This window comes from Girardinichthys multiradiatus, chromosome 4 (assembly GCF_021462225.1).
Source record: "Girardinichthys multiradiatus isolate DD_20200921_A chromosome 4, DD_fGirMul_XY1, whole genome shotgun sequence".
In the NCBI taxonomy this organism is placed as follows: Eukaryota; Metazoa; Chordata; class Actinopteri; order Cyprinodontiformes; family Goodeidae; genus Girardinichthys; species Girardinichthys multiradiatus.
The window spans coordinates 28,850,123-28,874,430 of NC_061797.1; the positions used below are offsets into that span (position 1 = coordinate 28,850,123).

The 24,308-nt window shown below is 37.1% G+C and overlaps 1 protein-coding gene across 1 annotated transcript in view; it reads left to right on the plus strand.

Annotated features, from left to right (window-relative positions):
* Nucleotides 1-2,444: 2,444 nt before the first annotated feature.
* The window catches only part of adam10a (ADAM metallopeptidase domain 10a), a 43,097-nt gene continuing 21,233 nt past the window's right edge, over nucleotides 2,445-24,308 (plus strand). The window contains exons 1-4 of the mRNA XM_047362962.1: nucleotides 2,445-2,679; nucleotides 6,660-6,810; nucleotides 17,099-17,217; nucleotides 20,088-20,246. Coding sequence (XP_047218918.1) covers nucleotides 2,628-2,679; nucleotides 6,660-6,810; nucleotides 17,099-17,217; nucleotides 20,088-20,246 — 481 coding nt within the window. The 5' untranslated portion in view covers nucleotides 2,445-2,627. The remainder of the gene's footprint in view (nucleotides 2,680-6,659; nucleotides 6,811-17,098; nucleotides 17,218-20,087; nucleotides 20,247-24,308) is intronic.

The window sequence follows — 24,308 nt, forward strand, 5'->3', positions numbered from 1 at the left end:
AATGTATAGGAAATACACACTCACGCACATTCTTATGGGATATCGCAGTGACTTATGTATTTGAGAAGCCCAACCCATAACTTTAACCCAATTTACCATACATACACACGCCTGACAAAAGCATATTCAGTATCCTCGTACAAATCTAGAGGGCAGCAAAGACTCTACTAAACAGATGCTTCTCTGTAAAAATGAACGTGCAAAATAATTATGCGCATTTAAATACTGAAAAATGAACCTCTAAACTAAAAGGATTTTTCTTTTCAGACAAATTATTTTGTTTACTGTTATTTTATGTATTTTTGACTGATTAATTGGAGAGTCTAAGGGCCCTAACTAGGATTTTGAGGTTGAAAGGATCGAAATTGATCCCCTGGACCATTAAATGTACAAAAACACACAATAGATTTCACACTGTCATTATTTATTTAACAGTAGAAGAAGCGACCAGAATGAGTTTATTAATCAAACGATAACAAATCAATTTAATCAAGAAATACAATCCCGTAGTATTGCATATGTGGTCTCATAGTCATGCTTCTTTATATAAAGTGCATATCTGCACTGATTTCTTTTATAAAAAACTTTACAACTAGAGTTATAGGAAGGCTTTGAAACACTGTAGAGGGACTTCAGCTCCCGCTAAAATGGACACAATCAGGCCCATTAAGAGTTTTATTATTTGAAATGAATAACACTAATAAATAAAATAATAATAAAATAAAGTTTATACTTTAATTTTAGGTACATCATTTCATATCCTGCATCCTCATCTTATCAGGGCATTATGAAGATGAGAGGAAGTGCAGGGAGATGAACAGTAATTCCCACTGCTGCTAAAACAATATAATATATTTATTGTTACAGTTATAATAACATTATATTTAACATATAATGACTATAATTTTAGTATGGTACGCCAGATCCCCCTGGATAGAAAATATATTTGTTGTGACTGAGCTGCCGGAGTATGTGAAATTATTTTCTAAGCTTCTATAATTCACAAGTTCTTTCAACATCTTCAGACAGGTTCTTGGCATTTCTACAGCACAAATATTGATTTTACTGCTGTAAAACATCCAAATTTTGATTTAGTTACTGTTTGTAGTGGATGTAGCTTATCGTTTTACACAGGATAACAGATAAAGTCTAAATTATAATATAATGCCCTACACCCAGACAGTTTATGAATAATTAAATTGATTATCAATTGGGCCCCAAATGAGTTCATTTTTGTTCATTTATTAAACTGTGAATTATTTACTGCTTTCAAATGTACATCTAAACAATGATTGTGAGATGTATGTTTTTATTTAATGTAATCACTATTCAGTTGTAATTAATAATGCATTGAGAAGATATTTAGGGCTGTGTAGTTGTATAGAATGTAGCCATTTTACAGTGCCTTAAAAAGGTGAACTTTGTCACATTTTGTCTCATTACAACCACAAACAAATAGATTTTTGGGAGATTTATGTGTTAGACCAACATGAGGCAGGTAAACTGATAATTGCTAAGACTAAATGTTTTGTCCATTCTTCTTTGGAAAATAATTCAAGCTCAGGTAGGTTGGTTAACATCAATTTTCAAGTCTTGCCACAGATTGTCAATTGGTTTTTAGGTCTGAGCTTTGACTGGGACATTCTAACACATGAATGCGCATTGATCTAAACCATTAGATTGTAGCTCTGGCTGTGGGTTTCTGTATTGCAGGAAGGTAAAACTCCAGATCAGTTAATTTCTGTTTTGCTTTGTTTTTGCAGTGTCTAACAGGTTTTCTTGCACAGTTTTTCTATATTTGGCTCCATTTATCCTGTCATCAACCCTGGCCAGCTCCCCTGACCTAGCTGATAAGAACCCTCCCCACAGCATGATGCTGTCACCACTATCATCAGTATTCAGGGTGTTGGTTGGTGTTCTCTTTCTACAACACATAGCCTTTTGTATAAAGGCTAGAAAGTTACATTTTGGTTTCATCTGCGTTTAAAACAACTTTATGCACTACTTTATGCTGGTTTTCACATGAAATCTGGGAGAAATACGTCAAAGGTTTTAACATGTCAAAATGTAAAGGCATGTCAATACTTTTGCTAGGCATTGTGAAATAATTAAAATGTTGTTTCTCTTTATTTTAAGCATGTTTCATATAAAACAGACTGTTGCCAAACACTTGTAACCCAAATTACACAAAAGTAGGTATGATTACAACCAATCCAACAGAGTAAATTGAAATGTCCAGTCGGTGAACCCGGAAGTCTTCTTTTTCTGTAAGAAATAGTGTGTAAATTAAAGCGGAGAAACTAGATCTAAACAATAAAGTCGATAAAGGCTGAGCGCAGAGCTTAGCGTTCTGCTATGAATTGAACAGTAGTTCAGAGGTGATTTGTTGCTGTGTTTTAGTGACTGTGACTGGGTGTGTCTACTCGGCAGCACAGACCGGAAGGGAGGGTTGCCAGTCTGCCTCTCCATAGCGGAGCCGCCGTCGCGGTGTGTGTTTTGGGAGCCAGCTAACTAGGAAGAGAGCGACGTCAAGCTCTTCCAGGGAAACAAAACAACCAAACGAGACTCTCTCAGCGGTTTCGCTGTGTATTTTAGCTTAGGTTACTAGTACTAAAAGACATTCAGATATGAGATATGTCAAGTTTTTTCTCCTGCTTTGCTGCCTAAAGGATATTATTGGTAAGTTTACGTTCACTCGCAAGTGTTCAGTGATCGCGCTAATCGGATCAAACGGTTGTGCTGTCTTACTAACCTGCTAGCTAGGTGGCTAATGTTAATCATAAGAACAGTGCTTAAAACCTGAGTCAATTCCAAGCCTGACAAAATCAGACAGACAAAGTTTGCTTCGGTAGCATGTTAAAGGATTAAACCTGACACACAGCAGTTAAATATAGAAGTATCTGGATTTTGACAGTTTTTAAGTAGAAACACTAATGTTATCGCGTCAAAGTCTATGAGTAGCAGTTCGTAGGGCGGACAGTTAGCCTAATCTAAACAGACAGAAGTAAGGGAAACATTTAAACCAAATCGATGAATCCCGATGTTTCTATCACTTCCACGGCTGCAGGTGGATAAAGTTTGATGTGGAGAAACTTGAGTCCTGACCTCAACCTTCTTGAACACCTTTTGGGATGAATTAGAGCCGGTTTTCTCATCTAACTATGAACACACTCCTAAACCTGGCGGAATATGTTTACAGAATAGTCAAAATTGCTATTGCTGGCAACAATGGGTCCGTCAACCAACTTGAACCTTATAGATTAAGAATAACAGTAGACAGTAGTACACAGACAAATACTTTGGGCAATATGGTGTATTTGAAGTGGTAACACTAAACCTAGTTTACTGTTCGGTCTGTCAGGGGATTTACCAGTGCTGACAGATTATTGTTGCATCTACCAAAGGTAGAGCAGTTCAAAGATCTGCTATCTTCGTACCTCTGTTATTAATTGAATTTAAAGTTTCTGGGGTGATCATGCATCTAATTCAGTTTTTGCAGATATCAACTTGGTTGAAGATGAACTGTTTTATTTGATCTTGGGCATGACATTTATGTAAACACTCATGAGCGTTTTCTTGTGTATTTAAAGGCTGTTCTTTAAAGTAATTCCAGCGGGATAACCATTGTCTTAGATCTAAGGTAGAACTATCTAATGCCTCTTTTCTACAGGCTCTACTTAGGCCAGCTCCACTCCACTCACCCAGTTTTGTGAGCATTTATGCCATCTTCCAAGTAGGTACAATAGGGACTGTCAGGGACTTACTTGTTTTGAAATTAAGCACTCACCAAACTTACTTTTCTCAACATTTTTTCATGGATCTTTTCTATCATCCTGGCTGTTCATGTCCCACCTTGCTGGTGAATTTAAGGCTAAAGAGCAGCAAGTAGCTTTTCTAAATTTTCTCTAACATGAAGCACTGGGTAGCACTTCACTGGCCTCCACCTCGGGTGGATTGTTGTTTAAAAGTTTGAATCTGAGGCATGAAGCACTTGTCTTTCATTTAATGTTACAACACATTCTCATTTTATTATTATTATTTTTTACCATTTTCATGATTTTGTTGAGCCCAACCGATTATGTATAAAAACCATGAAATTACGCAGCTGTAGGTGAGCGGCGTTGAATTGTAGACTTGCGTCCTGTTTGGTTTTTTGTCGTCAATCTTTTTGTCGCTGTCAGTCAGGCTTTTAAGTGCAACACAATTGTGGAGGTATTTCTTTAGAATTCAGCATTACAGGAAAAGTAGATCATCATCTCTGTTCTTCAGTGATGCTTAGGCGCATATGATCCTTTTTGTATTCTTGTTGATCCCTACAAGTGTTTACAGATTTGGTACCTGCAGGTTTCAACCAAACCTCCATTACGTTTACCCTTCAATGTATGAGTTACAGATACATCCGGTGTGAAATGCAGAGCTTGGAGTTACCAGTTAAGACGTTTTTACCACTTCCTCGGTTCCTATCAGCAGCTTCCTTTCTGTCAAGAACTGCTCTTTTCAAAGGGACTTGAAACAGATTGCAGACAAGGGGGGTGAAGGTCTTGCCCGTGGACACAACTGAGACAGCGTAGGTTCGAACAGGCAACCCACCGGTTACAAGACAAACCCCTACCACCCGAGCCATTGTCACTGGCTCTGGTGTAGTAGGTAGGGGTTTGTATAAGTGTAACTAAATAAAATGCCCAATCTTGACAGCTGCTCTGCATTTTAACAACTTAAGGTAGAGGTCAGGAGATTTTAGTGGCTTTAATAGTTGACATTTCTATTCCAAAGCTTTAGAAAATAAACGATGGTTCTTTAATGTAACCACAAAACAGATACATTTTACATAATAGTCATTTATAATGCTTGACACACTATCATTTGTCATTTGAATTTTATGGCTTTTTGTATACGAGCAAGGACAAAAATAGCTCTTTATATTGAAAAGGTTGCTGACCCCTGTGCTATACCTAGAATTCAATATGAAAGGGCTGCCCTCTGATGAGTCAGCTTTTCACTGTGTCAATATTACACATTAATAGGGGTAATCGTATTTATTTTTGGGCCAAATTAATATTCTCCTTGGTTAGAAAAAGATTTGTCACCTCTACTCAAAGCCTATCTTGACATTCCTGCGCTTGGTGGTTGGTTGGTTTAGTTTGTTTACATTATTCTCACCTAAGAGGATGGATGTGTGAGGCTGAGCGTTATTTTCTATGTGCATTCAAGAACAAGTTTCAGCTAGCCTGGTACAGCCTCTCCCTCCTTGTTTTGGGAGTTGTGGCTCCCACTACACTGCAGCTAAGTGTTACAGAGCAAAACAGGTGGGTGTTAAAATAACAAGTATTTGGCTTTTAAGATCCTGCATCACAAAACTTTACAGTTGTTGGTAGTCTTTACACTTTGAATAAGTAAATCTATTTAAAATATTAGTTTTCTAGCTTGTAACTTGGCTAAAACACTCCCCACACAATCAATGTAACCTCAGAAATTTCACATGAACCTACCTGCATAATCTCATTCCACTTGAGTTAGAAGAATTGTTTGAACATGACATAAATGTCTCACTCAGTCTTGTAGTAAACTTGTTTTTTACTTAAAGTTTCTAATTACTGATGCACTAACCAATTAGCAAAGGACTGAATTTGGCTAATACAAAAAAAAATCCGCCTTTGGTTTACTGCTCCTGCGTTTCTGCTCTGTAGACTTACAAACAGTCAGCATGTTCTTTGATGCACTTTGCTGTGAAGCCATTAAAACACAGACAAAGGTGTGCTTTGATTAAAATAGGAGCGATCATCTTCTTATTTCTCCGTTTTCTGTTGAATCGAAAAACAACTTAAAGTTCACACAGGTGAGTTATCTATGCATTATTGTCCTCAAAGAGAAAATCTGAATTGGCAGTCGGATTCAAAAGGAAACCAGAAATCGCTATCAGGCAGCACAAGCCTGATTGGTGTGTTTAGATTCTGAGACATATTCCTTTGGTTCCTCCTATTGTAATTTGCTTTTCTCCTCAATAAGCCCAAAGCTATTTGTCTATTATTTTACTGTTTGTGTGGTGTACTCTTAATACCTTCACAAAGGATAACTGAGCTGAATTAATAATTCCAGTTTTTTGTATAACAATAAATCGTAAACTGTAATGTCATTATTGTTGAAAACCATTCCAACACCAACAGAGACTGGTGTTTCAATAGCATTCAGTGTTTCCTTGGAATGCAGCTCACTATTTAAGCAGCCTGCAACAGTTTCATTCACTTGACTCGCACAGTGACATGCTGTCCTCTGGAAACAGACCCCCAATCACCTGATGTGCATCATGTGCTGGGCTCTGCTCTGATCGTGCGTTAAACTGAGGAGTTAAAAGAACAAAGAAAGTGATTGTAATGAAAGATACTGGTTTAACTCTGTGGGTTTGAGGCCTTAAAACGGCGTTACACTTGTCCTAGGAGTGACAGCTTGTTCTGCTCAGTTGTGTGGACATTCTTAATATTTTCCAGCATGACTTTAAAGTTCTCTTCATTTTAACATTCTGATTAGTCACATAAATAATTGCAGTAGTAAGCTACGTCTGACATGTTAAAACAAAGTTTTCTAAGATCTATCTAAATGTAAAAACCAAAATGTTGCTCACACAAAATTGAAAATAAACGTGTCATTGAACTGTTTTTCAGGTCAGTTTGGAAACCCGTTGAACAAATATATTCGCCATTATGAAGGTTTGTCATACGACACAGAAGTTCTGCACAGCAGACATCAGAGAGCCAAAAGGGCACTCCATCCTGAAGACAGGACGGTGCACTTGGACTTCCACGCTCATGGAAGGTCAGTTTAGTACAAACATACACCGTTCCTAACCCAAATCCTCCTAATCTGCTGCTGGAATTTGAGTCCTCCTACGATCCACTTCATGTCACTCCTCTATGGGGAAAAAAAGGTTGTTTTACGTGTAATAAAACTGTTTAAAGTGTCAAAATGTTTATTGCACAATTATTTTCAGTTAAGCTGACATGTTTCCTTTCTTTGTTGCATTCAGCTTACTTTAGAAGTAGGAATTTAATAACTTTAGGAAAACTCACGAGGCTTTTATTTATATTTTTAAGCGACGTTGTGGGAAAAGCTCATCTTATTCTGTGCTAGAGCTCCACAGTATATTGGATCACCGCTGGCATTGCATTATCAGTTTGATCAACTTCACGGTAACAGAGAACTGCTTGGATGTAATATTTGAAAGACTTTTATTATTTGAAGTCATTCACACTCTGCATACACGTGTTGGATAAAGATTTTAGTGACCAAGACACTAAAGCTCTTGCAGAGTTATGGGAGCATTGTGATGGTGGAAAAAGAATCATTAAAATGAATGTTATGCATTTTAATTCCAGTATTCACAATAATGTTGCTGTTGCATGTTTTTCCTAATATCAAGCAGCCCAGGACTGTGCCTTATCTGGAGTAAACAGCAGGAAGTATACACCTGAGTATGGAGAAGCTGGGAGGATTTATGACAGAGGAGACAAATTAATCAGTGTCAAGGCTACCAGATTGTTTTTTTTTTTTTCTGTTTGTAAAACTATTTCAGTGTGACAAGTCTGATAGTTCTTCATGTAAAAGCTTTAATGTTGGCTTGTTTGGTGTCACTTTGTTGTTGGATGGTTGTTTGTTGAACATTAGTGTTTTGTCCATAGTCCAATTGGAAAAAATATGTGGAACTTTTTGTTGATTTTAATTTGAAAAACAAATGAAATATTGTACAGAGATGCTTTTTAATGAAATGCCAAGTTTCCCAATAAGTCTTCATATTTCTCTGTGTTACCCACAGAGAAATATGACTTCTTCTGGCGTTGTTATTGGTTTTTACAGCATTTTTCCATATTTCCTTGATGAATTTCAGGATTTATGCATTCCTCTTTATTAGCAAAATGATCTACTAATTACAGTTATAGCTTTAAAGTTTGGCTGTCTCTCCCTCGCCTCTCAGTGGTGTACGATCAGGTAGCTTAGTTGAACAAAAAACGGCCCAACATCTTCATTAGCTCGAAATAATTTTTGATTTTAAGAAAGTTTATTCTCTTAGAATTTAAAAATACTAGTAATCTAAAAACATTTTTTTTAAATACTAGTCATTTAAAAGCAAATGCAAATGGTTGCAGTTGACTAATACCAGTAAGTAAAGTTTAAAAATAAATTTTCACAGAAATTCAATGACGTGCTCGCCAGGTTGTTAATCTGTTATCTTTAGTCATTAGCCTGTTTTGCATTTAACAGGAAATGTTTCATTTTCTTCAGAAGTCAGAATGCTATTAACATACTCTCCGAGCTACCGCACCCTGTTGGCAGTCAGACGTCTTGGAGTTCCTCCGGTCCTTGGTCCCCAGAAGCGATCACACACTTTATCTAACACTGACTCTTAAAGGAACGACTCTCAAACAGTTTCTAACTTTTAGCTCCTTTAATCTAAATTAGGCAGAGGAATGATTACAGAGATCAGCGCTGAGGCTCCCTTCTCGGACCGTTGCCGTCTGTGTAAGGATGACGAAGAGCCCCAAAAGAAGGTCACATGTAGTTTTATATCTGGCACTCTAATGCAATGGATGTTCCCTCCCTCAGTGATTATCAGTAGACTATGTGTCACCATTGTGGTGTCTATCTGGTAGGTTGTGTAGTAGCGGGAGTCCATCCTTAATCTAAGTGTGCCGTGGCTTTCTAATCAAACCAGATACCAGCTGCTCCACCATCAAACCCTGTGCCCCAGCCTCAGGTCATTTATGCCAAACGTTGGGCCATTTATCCTTGTAATGTGTGTCGATGAGCATTCTTATTCTATTCTAACAAAAGGGAAACATTAGAACTTATTCTTTATAATACTATGGTATAAATAGGAAAAAACAGCTATGAGTGATTTTAATAAAGGTTATTCCTTGTTTAAACCTGTCCTTACAGTTGTAGGCTGCTTTGCCACCTGTGTTTCCAGTTTGCACACACTCATGTAATTCAACATGCTAAAAAACCAGACTTTCCACATTCTTGAAGACCTTAGTCCCAGTATCCCCTTTCCCTTTGGCGTTTTAATCTCTATAAATTCATTCATTCTGACTGCATTTCAAAGTGCAAAAACAAAAGATAATCGAGGTTAACATCCAAAGGCCACATTGTGGAAAATTAAAGGTACCAACCGTGTTTTGGAGACTTGTACAGTGTAGAATATCTGTTGATATGGTATCAGATTTTCTTCTGCTGAGATCTTGTTGCTTTGTATAAAGAGACAATAGAGTGTCTGTGAAATATCCACCCGGATCTCATTATTTTCTCACAACTTTCCAAACATTTAACTTCAACACAACCTTCATCTAGTATGATTTTTTTTTTTTCTTATACAGATCCATTATTAGCATTGCATATTGCACTATATTAAAATGCAATCCTTTGATGGCGATATTAGCAAATACTGCGACGTATGCCTATTTTCTTCTTTCGCCTCTTTCTTATCTGTGCTCCCTACACTCTTTACCCTGTAGCGTTGTGGGTAATGTTATTTGTGTCCGGTGTGAGCATCTGCTGCTGTAAAGCTCTGTCCATCCGGATAAATATTACATTACATGTTCTTAACACTTGGAATACATGAGCCAACCATTATGGCACTCCAAACAGTCCATTGCAATATGAATATTGCACACACTGATATTGTAATGACGATACATTTTCAATACATTGTGCAGCCTTAGCCAAACGTATTAAAGTCAACATTTAAGGTAAAAAAAAGTTTTTTTGTCACGTGAATGTTTATTTAGGACTTTGATGTATTTTCTTAATCTGCAATATGTATTTCTGCATTAGACATGAGGGAATTTCACTGAACGAGTTAGTTTCTTAAAAGAGACTTACTTCTATTCCTTCTACCACAGGTGTATCGTAAAATTATATTGTTGAAAAATTAGACTCGGAGTAAATCATATTATTGATTTATTAGTCTCAGAGTAATATAGTGAGAAGCTTGATTTCGGTGTAAATTGATAGCTATGGCTTATAGCTAATAAAACTTCTCAGAAAATTTGAATTTTACATCAGGCCGATATAAAAATATGGATTTTTATTCAGAAATATGCCATTTACTATGGCCATTCAGCTCTTTTGCATTAATCACTCCATCCACGTGGCATGGCATGGTGGTAATCTACCTGTGACTTTGCCGAGCTGTTAAGGAAGCCCTGGTTGCTTCAATAGCTTGTCTACATTGTTGGGTCTGGTATCTCTTATTGTCTTATATACAATTACCCTTAGAATCTCTATGGCACAGGTGTCAAACTCCAGTTCCTGAGGACCGGTTTTCTGCTTTATTGTCCCAAACGTTATGTCATTAAGCAGGTAGAAGTTGATGACATCCTGAGTAATAATTCAGCTATCTGATTCAGCTCTGTTCAACCAGGAACATCGTTCTGGGTCTCTACGACTGGAGTTTGAATAAACTAAATACATTTTCAGATGCTCTTCTAATTAGTTGGGATACACTTAAACATGACCGTTTACCTTCCTCTTCCCCAGGGATAAGGATTTTCTTCTTTCAGTACAGATAATTTAAACAATTGTGTTGTATAAATGGAGTCAGAGTACTAGTATGGACTTTAGTTTAGGTTTTTGTTCTGTTTTTCATTCATTTTTCTGAATACATGTAAAGTGTACATTTTTACTGGGCCGTTTATAACTGAACTGTAGCAGAGATTCAGCTAGTCACACTTTTTATATAGGCCCACCTTCCTTAACATTTATATTGTTAAACATATCTGAAGGTATTCAAAGCCATCTTATGGGTTTAAAAAAATCATAACATTTTGCTGAAGAGTTAAGATAAAAAGGCAATTAGCCTTCACTTTGTGTATAACCAGAAGAGGTGCTTTTTACTCCATAAGATGTTTGTTGTAATGACAGAAAACCATTCATGTGTATTCCCACTCAGATCAGGTGACTGCATATCTTTAGTAATGCCTAAAAAATGACTATGGATTTGCTAACTTAACACAAGTTGAAGTCAAATTCAAAAAGTGAATTTTATTTCACCTTTTAAATGTTGCATCTGTTTTCTGAAACCATAACTCACATATGAGGAGTTGCAATTTTTATGTAGTGCAATAATATATGCAGTTCATACCTCAAGGCACCTACAGTGTGTACGTCCATCCCAAATGCACACTTACAGGAAAACATTCAACATGGACAAACCTTGGTGGCTGTACATGTGTGCTTGACTGTTTTATCCAATGACTGTAAACTTGAGTGTTCAGTCTTAGTGGTTACCAACAATTTTGTTTGTGCACCAGCAATAGCGTTAGTTTTAGGTCTGTGGAAAATCCGGATGTGCTTTCATTTGTGGTGCCAGAGACCAATTGTAGTTTAAACAGATGCTACCTTTTGATAAAATTGGGATTTTCTTGTTTGCTTGTTTGTTCTTTATCTATGCCAGTGGTATCCACCCCTATATTCACAAACAAACCCATCGTACTACCTGCAGAGCTGACAGTTACCCCCTTTCCCCTGTTAAAGCCTAGGATTGCCAGTTATGTTGACCTTGTTTTGTGTTTTTGGTTTGTGTACTTGTTTAATAATGTGCATGATGGTCACGTGCATATGACAGCATCTTTGGTTTTTCAGATATGTATATTTTAGCAGTCAGTTTATAAGACACTTATGATGTGTTTTATTTCAGTCCAGGACTGTGTTGCATGTTTTATTTTAAAACCTCTTTACAGTTTAGCATTTAGCAGGCAGCAGCTTGCCTTTAGCATATAGTTACACTTTTACATATATTCTGAAAGACTAGGTTTGTCCACACTTTGGATGAATGCTTGGTGGTTTATATTGTTAAACCATAACCGTATTGGCAGGTTCGTGAGAACACAGCAAGTTGTTTTTGTTTAGGATAAATATTAGGTGGAAGTAAAAAGCAAAATTAAGTCTGCAAGGTGGACTTCCAGCCTTGGGTTTAATCTTTAAGGGGTTTATTAATGAAATTTGACTTTTGCATTAAACAAAGCTGGGGTTTAATGTTTGAATTATTATGGAGTTAAATTTGTCTCAATATTATTCAATCAAACAAAAAACTAATCTCAATAAAAAAAAAAACTAATCTCAATCAAAAAAAACCTAATCTCAATCAAAAAAATAATATTCAATCAAAACAAACTAATCTCAATCAAAAAATATTAAGTTGTGATCAAAACGTCCAGTTTTTTCTCACAAAGAGAAAAAAGTTATTTGGAAAACATAAACTTTTATTTGCGCATGTCAAAAATCTTTGGTTACGAGTCTCGCTTTTTTGGTTTTGACGCTCTCTGTTTTTGGTTGAACTCAACGAATTTTGAGTTCTGGAAACATGAACATCCTGGGCGGGGCCTAAAGACGAACGCTGTAAGACGTTTCCCTATTGGTTAGCGCTGACTAAAGCCGCAGACTCTGATCCCCCGCACCTCTGAACTTCTGCTCGAACTGCAGGGTTTGCAGCGTCGCTTCAGTGAGGAGACATCAACTCTACAGAAGAAAACTGCGGTTAAGTGAGCCGACAGTCAGAAATACGCGGCGACGTCAGCCGACACCAGCTCTCTCTTAAAGATTAGTGTCGGGCAGACAAGGTTCATTACGGTAATGGAGCAGAAAGGATCCGATCCTGGCAACGGTTGAGAAAATAAGAGGAAAACAGAAACGTAACCTTCAGAACAATTATATTAATTACATTTTTACAACTTTCACATTCATGTTTTATGTAAAAGAATAAATATTTTATATTTTACTGTACAGTTTTGGAGAAATATCTTGTCAAAATACCTCAAAATGCTCAACCATTATATGCATTTGTCCCACTTTCAGGAATTTATTTCTCCAAAACCATGAGAGGTGACAACACAATCTCTTCAGATTTTATCAGAGGGTCATCTACGCTATAACCAGAATTAGTATTTCATAATTTTACTGTAAAGGTTTGGAGAAATACACAACTACCCCAAGTGTAGTATAAAGAGTCCATGTCCATGTCGGGCAGACGGCATCCCATAATCCTGTGTGTTGTCCTCACAACCCGTGATACTTCCTCTCCTGTGCAGTTCCCACACCACACTGTCATGCTGAGACACAGAGTGCCTTCCACCGTGGCCCTGTAGACATCTGTAAGCAGCTGAGGAGATGAAGAAGAGCTGTTGTTGTACCTTCTTCAACAGGCGAGGGGCGTTTCCGGTCCAGGAGAGTTCAGAGGAGATCTGGATGCTCTTGCACTTTAAGCTGTCCAGACCACTTCCCAGGACCTCATCGACCTCACCAAAAAGAAGCGTTTGTGGTACTTTGTTGGGGTAGTTGTGTATTTCTCCAGAAACCTACAGTGAAATTATGAAATACTAATTCTGGTTATAATATAGATGACCCTCTAATATAATTGAAGAGATTGTGTTGTCACCTCTCTTGGTTTTGGAGAAATAAATTGCTGAAAGTGGGACAAATGCATATAATGGTTGAGCATTTTGAGGTATTTTGACAAGATATTTCTCCAAAACTGTACAGTAAAATATAAAATATTTATTCTTTTACATAAAACATGAATGTGAAAGTTGTAAAAATTTAATTAATATAATTGTTCTGAAGGTTACGTTTCTGTTTTCCTCTTATTTTCTCAACCGTTGCCAGGATCGGATCCTTTCTGCTCCATTACCGTAATGAACCTTGTCTGCGCGACGCTAATCTTTAAGAGAGAGCTGGTGTCGGCTGACGTCACCGCGTATTTCTGACTGTCGGCTCACTTAACCGCAGTTTTCTTCTGTAGAGTTGATGTCTCCTCACTGAAGCGACGCTGCAAGTCCTGCAGTTCGAGCAGAAGTTCAGAGGTGCGGGGGATCAGAGTCTGCGGCTTTAGTCAGCGCTAACCAATAGGGAAACGTCTTACAGCGTTCGTCTTTAGGCCCCGCCCAGGATGTTCCTGTTTCCAGAACTCAAAATTCATTGAGTTCAACCAAAAACAGAGAGCTTCAAAACCAAAAAAGCGAGACTCGTAACCAAAGATTTTTGACATGCGCAAATAAAAGTTTATGTTTTCCAAATAACTTTTTTCTCTTTGTGAGAAAAAACTGGAAGTTTTGATCACAACATAATATTTTTTGATTGAGATTAGTTTGTTTTTATTGAATATTATTTTTTTGATTGAGATTAGTTTTTTTTTTATTGAGATTAGGTTTTTTTTGATTGAGATTAGTTTTTTGTTTGATTGAATAATATTGAGACAAATTTAACTCCATAATAATTCAAACATTAAACCCCAGCTTTGTTTAATGCAAAAGTCAAATTTCATTAATAAACCCCTTAAAGATTAAACCCAAGGCTGGAAGTCCACCTTGCAGACTTAATTTTGCTTTTTACTTCCACCTAATATTTATCCTAAACAAAAACAACTTGCTGTGTTCTCACGAACCTGCCAATACGAGATTAGTTTATTTTTTTGATTGAATATTATTTTTTTGATTGAGATTAGTTTTTTTTTTTGATTGAATATTATTTTTTTGATTGTGATTAGGTTTTTTTTGATTGAGATTAGTTTTTTGTTTGATTGAATAATATTGAGACAAATTTAACTCCATAAATTATGAACAACCACTACCAACAGTTCGTTTGTTGTTTTGGTGCTTTATAAAACCCAACTACATTTTTATTGTATTTCATATATTAACTTTATATTATTTAGTGGCCTTTTGTCATGTAACTGCTGTTATTCTGAAATGCATCATAGAAGAGGAGGCTTCCTGCTGAAGGTGTTTTGTTGGAGCATTCCTTCATTAACTCTGTAGCCATATCAGACAATAGACATTTAGACTGAAAGAGGTGCTGCAGTTGCAATCCAGATGAATCAGCGACTGAACTTTTTACACAGCTGAGAGAGAAATATGAGATTATGTTGATTGATGCTGGAACCAGGAAATGTGCCTAATTCAGACAGATTTAGAGATAAGCATTTATTTTGTTTATAACATGAAATATTATACATTGTCATTAATATTCATCTCCAATCCAGTAATATTTTATTTAAAAGAAAATCACCCCTGCCTGAAAGGTGCAGAAAACTGAGGGTGGAATGAAGAGGAAAATCTGAATAGTTGTACAGGTCAAAGATTCATACTGGAGAGGGAAATCCTGGACTCTGTCTGACCCTAATTGTTTACTTTATTACGCTGTAAGACTTTAAATTGGATCTTATACTGTACTCTTGCTCATTCATCAGTCACTGGTACTAAAGTTTATTTTCTAACTCTGAATATATTTTTAGCATTTTTAACCATGAGGCTAAAAATGCTTTTTAGGGACCAGTGGATTTTATCTCTGCTTTTTGCGCACAATGTGGTTCTGCTGGTTCCCTTCCGCCAAGACCTACATTATGCATTAGGGTGGTTCACAGCAGAGTGTGATGCAACAGAGATGCAAATCAGCTCCTCCAAATCCAGGGCCGTGGTTCTCGACTGGAAAAGGGGGGCTTCCCATCTCCAGGTCAGAGAGGCGTTCCTGCCTCAAGTGGAGGAGATTAAGTATCTCGGGGTGTTGTTCACGAGTGAGGGGAGAATGGTACAAGAGATGGATAGACAGATTGGTGCGGCTGGCGCAGCAATGTGGACGCTGTGTCAGTTCGTTATGGTGAAAAGAGCTGAGCTGAAAGGCGAATCTCTCAATTTACCGGTCGGTCTACGTTCCTACCCTCAACTATGGTCATAAACTCTGGTCATGACCGAAAGTACGAGATCCCGGATACAAGCGGCTGAAATGAGCTTCCTCTGCAGGGTGGCCGGGAACTCCCTTAGAGATACGGTGAGGAGTTTGGAGTAGAGCCACTGCTGGAGAAAAAAGTAAAAAGTAATGAGTGAATGTTATTTGAATGATGACTGTTCAAAATTTAGAAGTACATTTTTTTATTGTTTTTATTACTTGGTGTTTTGTTGTTGTTTTTTTTTTTTTTACTTATTTATTTATTTTTTTGTTATTTATTTATTTTCCAAGGGCAGAAGAGAGATTTGGGCGTCCCAAATCCCAAATTGAGTTAAGAATACCTAGGAATGCCTAAGAATTGGTTAAGAATTAACTGAGATGTTTTGGATTCTGGAGTTCGGCTCAAAACCTTTTCCACAAATTGCAGATGGCTCAAGAATTGCAAAAACTGACTTAGAATGAAATGGGAATCCGTTATGAATTCAGGAACTTAGCTAAGAATCATAAGATTTAGCAACTGTTGTTATTTGTGGCCTGTGTGGAATAGAGGTATTAAGCTATATGTCATTGAAGGTTTTCTATTTATCCAGTAGCACACAGATACTGGCGCACTTCCAACTGCATCTAAGTACAAATTGCAGGTTTTAACCTCTGAACCAACCAAATTAAAGAAAAGGAGAAATGTATTTTATATGTTAAAGTGCTAAAAAAGAAGGACTCTGCCCTCATTTTACCAACATGAATGCAAAATTGGTGAACGTACAAGGCTGTCATGAACCAAAGTTGAGTCATGTGGAGGAAGCTTCAAACTGCTTGTTTAAGATATATGGTAAGAGAGGTATTTCTGTATTTGTTTGAAGGGTTCAATTCCTCACTGTAGGTTTCTGGTAAGCTAGTGGTTCATCTGGGCCGCATGTCAGTGACAGGTGTTTTTCTTTATTATTCTTTTAACATCACTTTTATACTAAATGGAGGAATCCTTAAGCAACAACCTGCAGAGCACAGTGTTAAAGTTCAAAGTGTGGTTGTTCTCTCTACCAAGGAGATTATGTTTTCAGTTGAGTTTGTCTGTCTGTGGTAGCAACCTTTTAGAAAAAGTTGCAGACAAATTCTTCTGAATGTTTTACCAGAGGTGTGTCTGAGCCCAAGGAAGAATCCATAAAATGTTGGTGGTTTAATGGATTTTATTTTTTTCTGTGGGGACAGTGACCCTACGTTGGGTGGCAGAGGCATGCAGTCTGATTGTCTTGTTTGTACTGAAACCCTGAGGTTTTGAGTTTGAAACCGTCAGGGATGTGTTTTGCAATACAAACTTTATTTTGTGAGCAGTCTTAGTTTGGATGTTAAATGTTTATTGCAGATGCTGATTGTCCCTTTATTTTCTCTTTAGACATTTTAACTTACGGCTGAAGAGGGATATACAGGTCTTTTCTCCGGATCTTGTCGTTGAGGTATCAGGAAAACAGGACCCCATCGACACTTCCCACATTTACAGTGGAGAAATCTTCGGTAAGGCCATCTGTTTCCTTACATCAGTTCCTATTTACAGTCTCTTTAAAAGGTATTGTCTTTCATCCTCTTTAAATTACTTATTTTAAATAACTTGGCCAATCTCACTGGCTGTCAAAATGAAATAAGGCTCATGATTTATCAGTAAAATTACTTTTGTCTCAAGCATGAATCACATCTTTTTTATTTTTTATTTTTTTTATTTAACAATTGCACTCTTAAATTAAACCTTTTATAAAAAATTTAACCATTTAAAAAATGTTGCAGGGAAAAACACCACATCTACTAATAATCAAAACCTACTTTCTACAAAATAAATTACAGTAAAGCAATCCTAAATAACTAATGAAACAAAACAATGAGTAGTGATGAACAAGTCATTTTAAACTGCAAACTACTTGTAGGCCGTGCGTTAGAATGGAAAGAGAAATCTTTTTTTATGACAAGCTGATTAAAGCTTGGAACCTAATCTAGTTTAATTCTCAGGTGTCAAGAGGAAGATTGTTTTTGATGATCTTGTAAAAAATTTTATAACCTGATGCTAAAAAACGGAAGATGAAAAATACAAACTGTAAAGAACATGGTTTGGTAGATTGAATTGGAGAAAGATCGTGCCAAAGAACTCAGTCAGGACTATAGGGTGAAGTGCCATTTAGGTCTGACCCAGCCTTAAACTTGTAGGACCTTGGCTGTATCTTCACGGATATGCGACTCCTTCTTCGACCCATCTGTTTGGGTTAGAGACAGATCTGGACAGCACTGTTACAATCGGCCCACGGTGATCACTTTTAGAAAGGACAGTGGCTAAGATTCCTTCTGTGTCTGGTTTGGATTACTTGAGGTCCTTTACTTGGGCTTCCGAACTGGGTTCTCAATGTAAACAGACTTTTTAGATAAGTGGAAAAATAAAAACAATGTCTTGCAGTTGTTTACCCAAAAATAAACAGTTTGGTTTTGCATACCACCAAGTAAACAAACAATTATCCAACCACAGGGTAACCTGCTTTTTTCCTTTAAGTTTGTTGGTTCTGAGCAGCGATCTGCACTTCAGCCTGGACCATGTCATCCGGGGTCTATCAAACAGCCAAAAGAGACGCGTCCTATTTTCCAGCCAATGAGAGAATTTAGCCAATTGCAGAGAATTCTTTCTGTGTCGCCAGAGTTTATTGAGAATAGTTTTCTTTTAGACTGCTAGGAGTTGCTTTTCTCATTAAAGGTATTTAAACAGTCTGGATAGGTATTGAAAAATATTTATATTTGTATTTCTGGACTTAAATAGATATCCCGTTGTCTCCAAATTCTTCCTTCCATCCTCCCTCATATTCTTCATTCTTCCTTGAGCCCTTTCGTCTTTCCCCACTTATTTCTTCCTTTCTTCCTTCCTTTTGTCCTTCCATTCCTGTCCTTTTCTTATTTACACAATTCCTTCCTTCCTTGTGTGTCCTACCTCTCTTCTTTCTGTTCATTCTTGTGTTCTTTTTTGCTTTTCTCCATTTGCCCTTCCCTTCTTCCTGTCTTACCTTCCTTGTCATTTCTTCCTCCGCTTTTTTCCTTATTTGTATCTCTCTTTGCTTCCTTCCTTGTGCCCCTCTTTCTTTCCTTTTCCATTTCTTTAGTGTGCTCATTCCTTCCTCATGCCCTTTCTTTCCTTCCTTGTGTTTTTCCTTCTGACTTTCCTTGTCTTTCCTTTCCTTGCATCCTTGTGATTTTTAATAGGTTTTATATTTGAAACCTGACAACTACAGAAATATCTGCCATAACCTCTTGCTCACCTTTAGTATTTTGTATTTTTAAAATGACCATAAAGGAATTAACCATCTGAAAATTTGATTTCAGAAAAGTTGGGGATTTCTAAATGAAAAATGTGGTTAAACACATTAAATAATTTCACAGAATAAAAAAATGCTTTTTTTATTTTGATATTTCAACATTCCGTTCAGCATTGAACTTTATGTTGATTATTAAGGATTATTGCAAATAAAAGGGAATACAGTGAGTTACCCTTGATGTTTTCTATCTTTATTAGAGAGTACAGTGTAACTTCATGACACTTTATACAAACAAAAGCTAAAGCACAGTTTAGACTGCCATTTAAACACTAATTTGAGAGACTAATTTTATGCTTAAGAGAAATATGCTTTGTTTTGTCTAAACTAAGATCATTTTACTGACCATTACACCATTTGAAATCTAGAGGAACGCAGTCTCTTTGAAGATGAAAAGAAGTAGAAGTTAATGGGTTGGTTCATGCTACAACATTGAAGGTCTCTGCTTCATTCATCATATTTTCATAATCCACTTTTATGTCTGCACCTTCTTCTGTTTTGTCTGCATCATCTGAGTGGTTTTTCAGCAGATGCACGCTTGCCTGAGTGAGTTGTGTAAATCCTGTTTTCCTTTCATCCCACCCCCAACTTACTTTCATTTCCTTTCCTCTTCTTCCTGCTGCACGTCTCATACGTCCACATACACATTAGGAAAGGGGCCCTTTATTGTCTTTCATAAACAAAAGGTGAACAAGGAAGTTTATGCTATTATGGTTTTGTTTCTGGGAACGTTGTCAAGGGGAATCTTAGGAACACTTTATAAGAGCCAAATAAAAATTATATGATTACTTGATTGAAACTTAGTGGCTCAAATAATTTCCATGTTGTAGTGAAAAAAATAATTAGTCACACTGAAGAGCCAAGGCAGCTGTGTATCTGAAGATATAGATTGTCTTCAGATGTGAATCTAGCTGTTGATTGAGGTTCTTGCATTATTCAACTGGATTCCGATGTGTTCACAACTCAGATTATCTGTTTAACAGGGCATTTCTTAACTGTCTGAGTACTAAGAGATTTTTGTTGCTCTTTCCCTTTGTTTGGCAGGTGAAGAGGGCACTTTGTCTCATGGCTCTGTGGTTGATGGGCGCTTTGAGGGCTTCATTAAAACCCACCAAGGAACATTTTATGTTGAACCCTCAGAGAGGTATCTGAAGGACAACAATGTGCCGTTTCACTCCGTCATCTATCATGAAGATGACATTTGTAAGTACACCTAAAAGAATTAAAAGCAATGTTAAGGAATACGTTAGACTACCTTTAAATGGTTCAATATGTTTTGCTATTTGTCTTTTATTATTTCCGAAAGTGAAACTCTTATTGATTCATTACATTAGGAATGAACATTTTCAAGCCTTTTTTTTGAATGCTGATTATGGCTTACAGATGATGAAAACCCAAAATTCAGTGTCTGAGAAAATTTAAATATTGTGAAAAGGTTTAATTTTGGAAACTCTTAGTGTCACATCCTAATCAGTTAATTAACTCAGAACATCTGCCAAAGTTTCCCGAGCCTCTAAATGGTCTCGGTCGGGGTCACTTATTAACACCCTCCATAATGAGGGTAAGCCCCAAAAGGTCATTACCAAAGAAGCTGGTTGTTCAGAGTGCTGTATCCAAGCATATTCATAAAACGTTGAGTGGAAGGAAAAAGTGTGTTAAGAAAAGGCGCACCAGCAACCAGGATAACCGCAGCCTTGAGAGGATTGTTAAGCAAAATTAATTCGAGAATTTGGAGGAGCTTCATAAGGAGTGGACTGAGGCTGGAGTCAACGCAACAAGAGCCACTATGCATAGACGAATAATACTCATGGGCTATAAATGTTTCATTCTTCATGTCAACTCACTCCTGAACCAGAGACCGGACTGCTGCTCAGTGGTCCAAATTCCTCTTTTGACATAAAAAGTTATATTTGGATTTAATTTGTCCCAGACTCTGAAGGGGAGAGTGAAGAGGCACATAATCCATGTTGCTTTAAGTCGCTATTGAAGCAAACTGGGCTTCTATTACAACTCAGCAGTACCACAGGTATAATCATCAACATTTCAAGAAATAAAGGCTTGAAATATGTAACTTTGTGTAATGAATCTATTTATGTACGAGTTACAATTTCTTTAATTAACAACAGCAAATATTTCACAATATCCACATTTTTTGAGATGTATCCTTCACATTTTATGAAACACCTGACATGTTAGAAAACACATTATACAAACAACAGACTGCTTTTCATATACTTTATTTACAAAATATGTCACTACAGTGCCACGTTTTGGTTGACATACTCCCAGTTACAGACATTTACGGATTAATTTTGCCTTCTTGACCATGCTAAGTTAAAAAACTTGCAACATGAGAGCAAACATTTTCCCATGAGTGGATATGCACAATCTCTCACAGAGAGATTGCCCTATTGTATTCACCTTACAAGGTTTCACAGGGAATTTATAGTAAACTTGAATATGAACAAATTTTGATATGAAAAACTTGTATGAGCTCATTTATTTATTTAATGTAAAAAAAGCTTGCCTGTTGGGTAGATCTCTCACACTCTACTCTCGATTTCCACAGTATTTCTTTGTACTTTTGCTCACAATTCAGTGGCCTTGTGATTAGCATTTGTATAAGACCTCTTTCATTAGAACAAAGAAAGCTTTTTCAGTTTCAATCCTCAGCCCTGTTTGAAGACATTTGTAGATGAATATCGTTTAAAAACTTAATGTAAAGTTTTAGGATTTTATTCCTGGACTCATCTGCAATAATTCTTTATCAGCTTTTGTACTCAAAGCCTGATTATATAACATATAGTCTTTTATGGAAGATTCAGTGGAGAATGTCATTACAACTGCTGGTAGTTTTATAATTATTATTTCTGTAATAGAAATTATTAATGTTTTATTTTTTTTATCTTGTTTCTTTTTAATCTAGTAAAATTTACAGAGAAGAAATGTTTTTCTTCTTGGAGATGGACGCTGGTTATTGCTTTCTTTGCTCTGGTTGTAGCTAGTATTAAGTTGGAAGGAAGATAGAAAGGTTATTTTACTTTTTCTTCAGTTTAAAGTGCTTGGAAAATGGGCCAAAGAGATTTCCTGAGCAACCAGACTTTTCTCTGGCTGTATGGAACATGAACTTGAGGCAAATACAGGTCCTTCTCAAAATATTAGCATATTGTGATAAAGTTCATTATTTTCCATAATGTCATGATGAAAATTTAACATTCATATATTTTAGATTCATTGCACACTAACTGAAATATTTCAGGTCTTTTATTGTCTTAAAACGGATGATTTTGGCATACAGCTCATGAAAACCCAAAATTTCTATCTCACAAAATTAGCATATCATTAAAAGGGTCTCTAAACAAGCCATGAACCTAATCATCTGAATCAACGAGTTAACTCTAAACACCTAAAAAGATTCCTGAGGCCTTTAAAACTCCCAGCCTGGTTCATCACTCAAAACCCCAATCATGGGTAAGACTGCCGACCTGACTGCTGTCCAGAAGGCCACTATTGACACCCTCAAGCAAGAGGGTAAGACACAGAAAGAAATTTCTGAACGAATAGGCTGTTCCCAGAGTGCTGTATCAAGGCACCTCAGTGGGAAGTCTGTGGGAAGGAAAAAGTGTGGCAGAAAACGCTGCACAACGAGAAGAGGTGACCGGACCCTGAGGAAGATTGTGGAGAAGGGCCGATTCCAGACCTTGGGGGACCTGCGGAAGCAGTGGACTGAGTCTGGAGTAGAAACATCCAGAGCCACCGTGCACAGGCGTGTGCAGGAAATGGGCTACAGGTGCCGCATTCCCCAGGTCAAGCCACTTTTGAACCAGAAACAGCGGCAGAAGCGCCTGACCTGGGCTACAGAGAAGCAGCACTGGACTGTTGCTCAGTGGTCCAAAGTACTTTTTTCGGATGAAAGCAAATTCTGCATGTCATTCGGAAATCAAAGTGCCAGAGTCTGGAGGAAGACTGGGGAGAAGGAAATGCCAAAATGCCAGAAGTCCAGTGTCAAGTACCCACAGTCAGTGATGGTCTGGGGTGCCGTGTCAGCTGCTGGTGTTGGTCCACTGTGTTTTATCAAGGGCAGGGTCAATCCAGCTAGCTATCAGGAGATTTTGGAGCACTTCATGCTTCCATCTGCTGAAAAGCTTTATGGAGATGAAGATTTCATTTTTCAGCACAACCTGGCACCTGCTCACAGTGCCAAAACCACTGGTAAATGGTTTACTGACCATGGTATCACTGTGCTCAATTGGCCTGCCAACTCTCCTGACCTGAACCCCATAGAGAATCTGTGGGATATTGTGAAGAGAACGTTGAGAGACTCAAGACCCAACACTCTGGATGAGCTAAAGGCCGCTATCGAAGCATCCTGGGCCTCCATAAGACCTCAGCAGTGCCACAGGCTGATTGCCTCCATGCCACGCCGCATTGAAGCAGTCATTTCTGCAAAAGGATTCCCGACCAAGTATTGAGTGCATAACTGTACATGATTATTTGAAGGTTGACGTTTTTTGTATTAAAAACACTTTTCTTTTATTGGTCGGATGAAATATGCTAATTTTGTGAGATAGGAATTTTGGGTATTCATGAGCTGTATGCCAAAATCATCCGTATTAAGACAATAAAAGACCTGAAATATTTCAGTTAGTGAATGAATCTAAAATATATGAATGTTAAATTTTCATCATTACATTATGGAAAATAATGAACTTTATCACAATATGCTAATATTTTGAGAAGGACCTGTATATGCCTTCTGCCAATCAGCTGGTTAAAAAGACAGCTACTACACTTCTCTCTTACAAGAAAAACAAATTCAGTTGCTTGGAAATAATTCCTGTTGCGAGTAATATGGACTGTTGTGGTTTGGTAATTGAAGGAGGACCACAATGGGCTAAAAGTGAACAGTGGCATGTATGTTAAGCAGGTGACTGCAGGCCAGCTCAAAAACAATGCTAAATGTATTAGTAATTTGATCTTTTTGCTTTAGTCTACGTTTAAATATCAAAAAGCAATGGAGAGGTGATAACATTAATAAAACCTTAGTAATCAATATGTTATGACATTTTAGCAGCAATATGAATAATTGTTGATTTTTCATTTTAAATAAAAGCAACTAATTTTGTGTCTATACCATGAAACTTTGGCCACGATGTATTATGTCACTTACACTAAAGCTTTTTATTAAATCCAGCTGCTCCTGCACCTGACTTACACTAATCAGCTCTCATTCATATATATATATATATATATATATATATATAT